The 9,505-nt window shown below is 39.4% G+C and overlaps 1 protein-coding gene across 1 annotated transcript in view; it reads left to right on the top strand.

Annotated features, from left to right (window-relative positions):
• LRIG2 (leucine-rich repeats and immunoglobulin-like domains 2) overlaps positions 1-9,505 on the top strand; it is a 59,156-nt gene that overhangs the window by 35,691 nt on the left and 13,960 nt on the right. Inside the window, exons 9-11 of the mRNA XM_006895706.1 lie at positions 6,606-6,686; positions 7,375-7,446; positions 7,583-7,651. Coding sequence (XP_006895768.1) covers positions 6,606-6,686; positions 7,375-7,446; positions 7,583-7,651 — 222 coding nt within the window. The remainder of the gene's footprint in view (positions 1-6,605; positions 6,687-7,374; positions 7,447-7,582; positions 7,652-9,505) is intronic.

The following is a 9,505-nucleotide window of genomic DNA, read 5'->3' as shown; positions in this document are numbered from 1 at the left end:
TTTGTGTGCGTGTACCATCAAATCAGATCTGACTGGTACAGGAGGAGATTGCCCCTCCTTCCCCGGCAGAGCATCTGGTGGATTCGAACCGTGCACCTCTGGGACTGTAGTTACAGCTTCTTGCCACTAGGCCACCTGAGCTCCCCTAAAATGTTCAAAGTTTTATGTTACTGCTGTTAGGTGCCATGGAGTTGCCTATGACTCATAGCAACCTCCTATGAATAACAGATCTGAACCCTGTCCTATCAAGTGCTGTCCTCTCTGATATATATGAGCCCATTGTTACAGTCACTCTGTCAGTCCATGTTCTTGAGGATCTTCCTCTCTTTTGCTGATCTTTCCAAGCATCATGTCTTTTTCCAAGAAATGGCCCTTGCTAACATCCATGTAAGAAAAAGTTTCACCATCCTTGACTTTAAAGAACTCCCTTGTGTACTTTCTTTGAGATATATTTGATCTGCCTGTGAGATATTGAGTATTCTTCCTTAGCACCACAACTCAGAGGCATCAAGTCTTCATCTGTCATGCTTACTTATTGTTCAACTTTCAGATGCATAAGAAGTAATTGAAAAGACCATGGCTTGGATCCAGCCAAACTTAGTCTTTAAAATGGCATTGATGCTCTGTAGCACTTTGGAGAGGTCTTTGACAGCAGATTTCCCCCACATAACCTGCCTTTTGATTTCTTGACTGCTATTAACCATAGATATTGATTGTGGGTACAAGTAAAATGAAATTTTTGACAATTTTAACCTTTTTCCATCTCTCACGAATGGCGCCTTTTGATTCTGTGGTGAGGATTTTTGTCTTCTTGAAGTTGAGATGTAATCCATATTGAAGGTTGTAGTCTTTGATCTTCTGCAGCAAGTGTTTAAAATTCTTTTTACTTTCAGCAAAACAAGATTATGTCATCTGCATAATGCAGGCTGTTGATGAGTTGTCCTCCAATCTTGATGCCACATTCTTCATGAAGTTCGTGTTCTTGAAAAGCTTATAAATAATTGAGCCAGAGTTAGAACCCAAGTCTGTTTGATACCAGCCTTCAAACATTTTTACTGCACTACTGATGAACGAAATAGCAAATAGCCTGATCTTTCTTGGGTGTCATTTTATTTTTAGCATAGAATTAATATCTGCTAAAGACCACACCAAATCTAAAATTTTGTGGTTTTTCCAAGTTGAATGTTTTACCCTGAACCCTGGGATTAAGTTTACTGAATGCTGAGGTATAGTAATTAGCTAAGATTGAGATTGTTCACAGCTTTAGTTTGCTTGGCTCCACAGTCAACACTCTTGGCACCAGTAGCCAGGAAATTAAAAGGCATATTGCCATGGGAAAGTCTGCTGTTAGGGACCTCTCCAAAGTACTGAGGAGCAGTGGTGTCTCTCTGGAGACTAAGGTGCGTCTGATACAGGCCATGGTCTTTGCAATCACTTGTTATGCATCAGAGAGTTGGACAATGACCAAGGAGGATAGAAGGAGAATTGATGCCATTGCACTGTGGTGCTGGTGAAGAGTATTGAGGGTACCGTAGAGTGCTAGGAAGACAAACAGATTCATCCTGGAAAGGTTTAAACCGGGTGGCTCCTTGGAGGCAAGGATTCTGAGGCTCTATCTAACATACTTTGGACATGTTGTGAGGAGAGACTGGTCCTTGGAGAAGGACATCATGCTTGGGAGGGTGGAGGGACGGCGCAGGAGAGGAAGGCCCTCTATGAGGTGGATTGATTCAGTGACTAGGATAATTGGGATGGGAGTGTCAGAGACAGTGCGATTGGCACAGGACAGAGCAGAGTTTAGGGCTGTTATACATAGGGTCGCTGTGAGACGCAAGCGACTCAGCGACACATAACAATAACAACAACAATTAGAAACACACAATAATAGGAACAAATAGTAGAATTTATAGTAAAACTTGGAAAGGGAGCTTTGTGATTCTTAAATCCAGAGTTGATAAATGATCTCAGAAAAGAGACACCGTACTAGCTTGATGACCTAACCATTTAACAAGGTGGGAAAATGTATGACATTTACATGCATAGGGAGCTCTGGTGGTAGCGATACGGAGGTGCCTTGGCATCCCAATGGTACATGACTGCAGCTGCTCTGTGGAGGAGTGATGAGCACTCTCCTTTGTGATTTGCTGCCTTTGAAAAACCTGCTGCAGAATTAGCTCTGGATTGGTTCCCACTTGATGATCCACACAACACATATACGCATACATATGTCTTTGATTAAAAAGTCAGTACAATCAGTAATTTATTCATTGAAAATACTTTTTATAAGAAACACAAATGCCGGCTTTACATGGATTTCTCCTGATGGCATGCACAGGAATCAGATCAGTTACTTCTGTGGAAAGAATCGCTGGAGAAGCTCAATATCAGCTGTGAAAACTAGGCCAGGTTCTGATTGTGGAACAGATCACCAGCTGCTCATATGCAAGTTCAAGCTGAAGCTAAAGAAAATGAAATCAAATTCACAGAAACCAAAATCTGACTCTGAGTCTATCTCACTTGAATTTTAAAACCATCTAGAAACAGATTTGAGACCCTGAACACTAATGAGTGAAGACCAGATACATGAGCTGTGGGAGGATATAAAGAATATCATCCGTGAAGAATGCAAAAGGTCATTACAAAGACAGAGGAGAAAGAAAAGACCAAGGTAGATGTTAGAAGAGACTCTGAATATTGCACTGGAGTGCCAAGAAGCCAAAGCAAAGGGAAGAAATCAAATTAAGGAGCTAAACAGAAGATTTCAAAGAGTAGTATGAGAAGGCCAAAAGCAAAGTCTTATAATGATATGTGCAAAATCAAAAGGTCTGAACTTACTTGGTAGTTTTTAAATGGAAGGCTCTGAAGAACAAATTCAAGCCTCAAGTTGCAATACTTAAGGATGCCTTGGGCAGAGAAGCATTAAAAGAAGATGGAAGGAGTATGCAAAGTCACTGTGCTAAAAAGAATTGGCTGACACAGAAGAATTTAATGAAACAACATATGAGCAAGAGCCTTTAGTGATTAAGGAAGAAGTTCAAGCTGCTCTGAAGGAATTGGCAAAAAACAAGGCCCCAAGAATTGACAGCATACCAAATGACATATTTTAACAAACAGGTGCTGCACTGGGTGTGGTAATCAAGTTATGCCAAGAAATCTGGAGGAAAACCACCTGATCAACTGACTGGAAGAGATCCCTATTTCTTCCCATTCCAAAGAAAGGTGACCTGACAGAGTGTGGAAACTATCGAACAATATAATTAATATCACATGCAACCAAGATTCTGCTGAAACTTATCCAAAAACAACTGGAATAAGCACATCAATAGAGAACTGCCAGATGTGCAGGCTGGGTTTAGAAGAGGCTGTGGTACTAGGAATATTATAGCTAAAGTTAGACCAATCTTGGCTGAAAGCAAAGCATACTGAAGGAATGTCTTTTTTTCTTTCCCCCCTTCATATTTATTAATAATTTTAATGAAAATTTACAGACTTTGGATTTCCATTCATTCATTGCTGTACTTTTCTCCCTGCCCACTCCTCCCCTCAGTTCTTTCCTCTCTTTGAAAAGTAAAAGAAAAATTCTTTCATTGTTATATAATCCCTCCCCACAAGTCCAGTCCACTATACAGCCTTTGCTCTAGACTCCTGTCGTGACAATAATACCTAATTATATATTCCTTTTTAACACTTTCCTCCCTCATCTGTTTCAATACAGTGTACATTATTTGTCTATCTTTTTTTCATTGACTATGCAAAGACATATGACTTTGTGGATCACAACAAACTATGGGTAACTCTGAAAATAATGGGAATCCCAGTGCTTTTGTGAAACCTATACTTGGACCAGGAGGCAGTCATCAGAAGAGAGCAAGGAAACATTGCAGGGTTCATAATTGGGAAGGGTGGGGAGCTCTGGTGGCCTAGTGGCAAGGAACTGCAACTAAAATCCCAGAGGTGCACGGTTCGAACCCACCAGATGCTCTGCCAGGGAAGGAGGGACAATCTCCTCCTGTACCAGTCAGATCTGATTTGACAGTACACGCACACACACACAAAAAAAAATTAAAAAATTGGGAAGGGTGTATGCCAGAGATACAGCCTATCTCCATATCTGCATATTTTCAATCTATATGCAGAACAGATTATCCAGGAGACTGGGCTCTATGAGGAGGAATGTGCATAAGGATTGGAGGAAGACTCCAACCTGTGTTATGCAGATGACACAACCCTGCTTGCTGAACCTGAGGAGGACCTGAAGAGCTTGCTGCAGAAGGTCAAGGACTGCAGCCTTAAATTTTTTTTTAAGTTTTTTTAAGCCTTAAATATGGATTGCAGCTTAACCTGAAGAAAACCAAGATTCTCTCCAGTGGGCCGAATGGCAACATCATGGTAAATGGTGAATAGATTGTTAAGAGCTTCAGCTTGCTTGGCTCTACAGTGAACACTCTTGGTACCAGCAGCCAGGAAATCAAAAGACAAATAGCATTGGCAAGTCTGCTGTCAGGGACCTCTCTAGAGTACTGAAGAGCAGCAGTGTCAGTCTGGAGACTAATGTGTGCCTGATCCAAGCCATGGTCTTCGCAGTTACTTGCTGTGTGTCATAAAGCTGGACAATGGCTAGGGATGATAGAAGGAGAATTGATGCCTTTGAGCTGCGGTGCTGGAGAAGAGTATACACAATGGACTGCTAGGAGAACAAACAAGTTCATCCTAGTGAGAGTGAAATCAGGCTGCTTCTTGGAGGCAAGGATTCTGAAGCTCCATCTGACATACTTTGGGCATGTTGCAAGAAAGGACCAGTCCTTGGAGAGGGACAGCATGCTTGGGATGGTGGAAGGACAGCACAAGAGAGGAAGACCCTCAATGAGATGGTTTAGAGCTGTTGTACATAGATAGAATTGCTATGAGTTGCAAGTGACTCAACAACACGTAACACATAACAACACGTGTTTAATTTTTTTTTTTTTTTAAGATGCTTAAGTAGGTAATTTTACTTATGGTTTGGCTTTGAAAAACCAGAAGAATTTTTTTTTAAACAGTACCAGAGATGAAACTAGATCTCTACAAATGTGGGAGCTTGCAATTCAGAGGATAGTGAATGAGGAACCCTAGATAGTAATTAATTTGGCCAGGCTACTTCTGTTTACCAATGATTATTAGTTTCATTAGTAATTATGGAAGTAAGTAAGTGTCAAATACTACAGAGACAATTACAGGGAAACTAGGATCAGAATTTAGAAATGCTGGCTTTAGGCGAATATTGTTGCCATAAGAAATAGACTTCTAACTCAGTTGAGGAAGTGAATTTTATTTTTGTTACAGTGGAAGTCCTGAAGAGTTGAGCCTTTGGTTGTTTAAATGTTCATTTTTTAGTAAAAGAATGGAGCTTGTTCATTTTCCACGTCAGTTAAAGATAGCTTAGAAGAATGTTCTCATCTCCTTTCTGCTAATCATATAAATTTACATATCTTTATATGTATATTTAAATAGGTATAAAGCAAGAGCTTTTATGTTTTATTTTATTATGAGAAATCTTAAGGGCATGGAAATGATTGATTACATTGGTGTGGTGCAACTGCTTTTTTTTGAGAATGAAAACAGGATTTTAAAAGATCTACACTTTTCCTTTTAAAGAAAACACAATAATCGTTCTTACTCATGAGTATATCATTCTTGTTTCCCAGAATGCATGTTTAATTGCTCTGGAGATGTTCGCTATTGATATTATTTGTTGTCTGCGTTTTAAGTTTAAAGGCCCAAGGAAAGGCTTGGGTCGCTCCAGAATCTCTGTACTGTTATCACTTGCTGAAATCAGATTTGTAAAGTCATATCCCCTGCATCTTGAAATTATCTTATAGCACTTTATCTGTTGTTTTTCAATATGCTAATACATATAGGGATTGTTAGCTAGGAAGATTAACATTCCTAGCCAAGAGAATTTATAAAACAACAAAACTTGGTGCTGTCAAGTTAATTCCAACTCATAGCTCTCCTGTAGTCTTAGCAGGTTGTTTACTTTGTTTATCAAGGCCAACTTAGTTCTAGAATCTCTAAGCCTCTCTAGCAGTTCGAATCAGCCAACAGCTCTAAGGGAGAAAGATGGGCAGTCTCCTCCCACGTGATTGACAGCCTTCAGAGACCTCCTGGGAAGTCAGCTGTGAGTCAGTTCCAGTTTGACAGCAGTTGAGTTTGAAATTTTTTTAAGTTTTAAACTTTTGAGAATCATATTTGGTGTGTTTTTTTTTTCCCTTCTCATGTACCGTGTTCAACTGGAACAGTAAGAGATTGCACATTCTTCTCTAACAGCATCTGGTGGATTCGAACCATGCACTTTCGGGATTGCAGCACAGCTTCTTGCCACTAGGCCACCAGAGCTCCCTATACTGAGAATCAATTTCTTTGTATTTCTTTTTCAGGGGGTCAAGGATATTCCTGAAAAATCTGAATTGAGTCTTCATAATAAATAGATATGTTGTGAATAAGCTGTTATAGCAGGTATCAAAATGAGCATGTGCACCTTGACATAGCCATGCAGGGGTGCTGCCTGATAGATGGTGTCATGGCTGCGTTGACTAACAGGATCTTTTTTTCGTGTCATATTACAGAGACTTAAGAAACAATGAAATTTCGTGGGCCATAGAAGATGCTAATGAAGCCTTTGCTGGACTCACGAGTCTCACTAAATTGTATGTATTCATAATATATGTGTTCCTATAAAGGGTATACTTTTTTAGATCAGTTGTAAATGTGATTGTATTATGTCTGTTTGATTAGGCAGGAAAAGTCTGAGCTTTCTGGCCCTCTCTAAAGGGAGCAGCAGTTTTGTTATTAAACTTTTTTAGGCGGTAGGAGGGAGGCAGGCCTTTCTGTTGAGGAAGCATTACTGTGTGCACATAGAAGTTTTTATGGAGTTACAATAGTTACTCAGGTATTAGAAGTGTACTGAGAAGTCAGAGTAGAGCTAGCACCTGATTTATTTAGATGAGATGGTTTGTGGGTAATTTGTCTAGAAAGGGAGGATTTTTTCAAGTAAGATTTTAGATCCCTTCTCATAAGAATTTCTCTTTAAGAGTTCACACTTACCTGAAATTTTTTGACCTGATGACCTTTTGCTAAGAAGGGAGAAACTGGGACTGTGACTCAATTTATGAAAACTACCAGTTTACCAATGGTCAGGGTGATTGTCCAGAGACACTTCATGGAACACCAATCTTAATAGAAACCTTCATGTTACTCTCTGTGTTGTTTGATAATAAAGTTTCAAAACTGTCTTAAATGCATATTAAGCTTATTTTCCCCTTTCATAGGTAAATATGTAATGAATTTAATTTTATTTACTGAGAAGGTTTACTGAAAGGTTTGTTTATATTTTAGAAATTTACAAGGAAACCAGATTAAATCAATTACAAAGAACGCATTCATTGGTCTTGGATCCCTTGAACATCTGTAAGTATTTTACATATATTTTGCTCACTATATAAATAATCTTTGCTATTAGCAGAGGGTTTTGTGACCACATAAAGTGTTTTTATAACTTAATTGTAGAAATGTGACTGGCAATGTTTCATTTCTATTTTTTCAGAGATTTAAACAACAATGCTATAATGTCTATCCAGGAAAATGCTTTTTCTCAGACTCACTTGAAGGAACTGTAAGTAACTTAAGTTTGTTTTTTTGGTTTTTTGTGTGTGTGTCACCAATTAGATTATTATTCATGCTTGGGTTTAAAATGGTGATGACTCTTATCTAGCTGTTTTTAAAAGTTCGTTGTTCAAGGAGAGAAAAAAGTATTAATATTCAGTATTTTAGTGACTGGATAAGTTTTGAAAATGACCCTACACTTAAGAATTCCTGAGTGTGTGACATTAAGGTCTTCTATTTGCCTGATGCCAGCACTTGTAGTTGGCAGTTTTCCTGTGCTAATTGTATAACATATGCACGGATGTTGCGGCACACCCTGTAGAAGGGTTCTAGCTTACCTTTATCACTAACTGCGTGGCAAGGATTGGCATGAATCCAGTTCCCAGAAGGAAATGGATCCAGGCTTGCCTTTCCTGTATCTTGTGTATACCTTGTGGCCAGCCATTTTCATGGTAGTTCCTCCCTCCCTCTCTCTCTGACCCTGTAGTCCTGTAGGACTAGCTCACAGCTAGAAGGCCTTGATCCTTCTTTATCTATTGCTTGTGGAGCCTTTCCCTGTCATCCAGCTGCCCACGGCTGGGTCCACACAAATGGACTCTGTACTGTCAGCTCCTATTGGCCCTGTTAATTCTCTAAAACAGCTCACAAAAGTCATGGAGATTATGAGATGTACTTACAGCTACCTACTAATATGATGTTTTCACTACTACAATCCTCCAAGAGAGCTCCAAAGTCCAGAGTCCCTATTTTCATTGAAATATCTGTCTCTCTCTTTTCCTCCCTGCCTACCTCCCTCCTTCTCTTCTACCCCTCAACCCCAAGTGCATTTTTTATCTTGATTTCCCATCTTGTTTCTTTCAGATCTTTTCCCAGCTGTCATCTCTTCAAAAAGACCTTTCCCAATCACTATCAAACTAGTAGTTTGGGAACTGTATTTTCTAGCTTTTTTTTTCTTCTCTGTAGTATTTATCGCCTTCTGACATACAGATTTATTACCTGATTTTATATATGTAAGCTCTGTGAGGGGTTTATCTCCACAACCTAGAATGTTGTTGTTATGTGCCATCAAGTCCCAGCTCAGAGCTGACCTTCCAACAGATTTTCAGAGGCTGGTAAATCACACAGGAGTGCGTTGTTCTGCTGTGTCCTGCGGAGCAGCTGGTGGATTCAAGCCTCCAGAGAAGCACCACCCTTGGATCGGCAGAGCATCCTGGTACAAACAAGTCCATCAGAGCTCCCCACACAGACACATGCATATAGTGCATTGCAGACATCACACCTTGTTATCTGTAAATATCTCAGCTTCTGTTTACTAAGCATAAGGGTACTTTCCTACATAACCACCACATTGTTCAAACTCAAGGAAATTAACTTTGGTAAAGTAATATGTAACCTGTATGCACATTCTTTCTGTGTCAGCAAATGTCATTTGTAGCTATTTTTTCTTCCCAATATAGGATGCAGTCAAGAGTCAGACATTTGATTGTAATGACTTCTTTCATCCAAAATAATTAATCTTCCCTGTCCTCTTTTCCTTTTAAATTATCATTCATAAGACTAACTTACCTGAAGAATTGAAACTGACCGTCTCACTTTTTTTTTTTTTTTTCCGTAATTACCAATTGACATTTTTCAGCTAACAAATGCTGCTCTGGATGTGCTCACCACGTTGTGCCAAGAAATCTAGAGAACAACCACTTGGCCAACTGACTGGAAGAGATCTATATTTGTTCCCATCCCAAAGAAGGATGACCCAACAGAGTGTGGAAACTATAGAACACTATTATTAATTTCACATGCAAGCAAGATTGTACTGAAGATCATCCAAAAACGACTGGAACAACACATCAGCAGAGAACTGCCA

Source organism: Elephantulus edwardii, unplaced genomic scaffold (genome assembly GCF_000299155.1).
Source record: "Elephantulus edwardii isolate Elephantulus edwardi_28Jun2011 unplaced genomic scaffold, EleEdw1.0 scaffold00174, whole genome shotgun sequence".
NCBI classification, from domain to species: Eukaryota; Metazoa; Chordata; class Mammalia; order Macroscelidea; family Macroscelididae; genus Elephantulus; species Elephantulus edwardii.
Note: the sequence above shows the minus strand (reverse complement) of the source record. Positions and strands in the feature narration are given on the sequence as shown.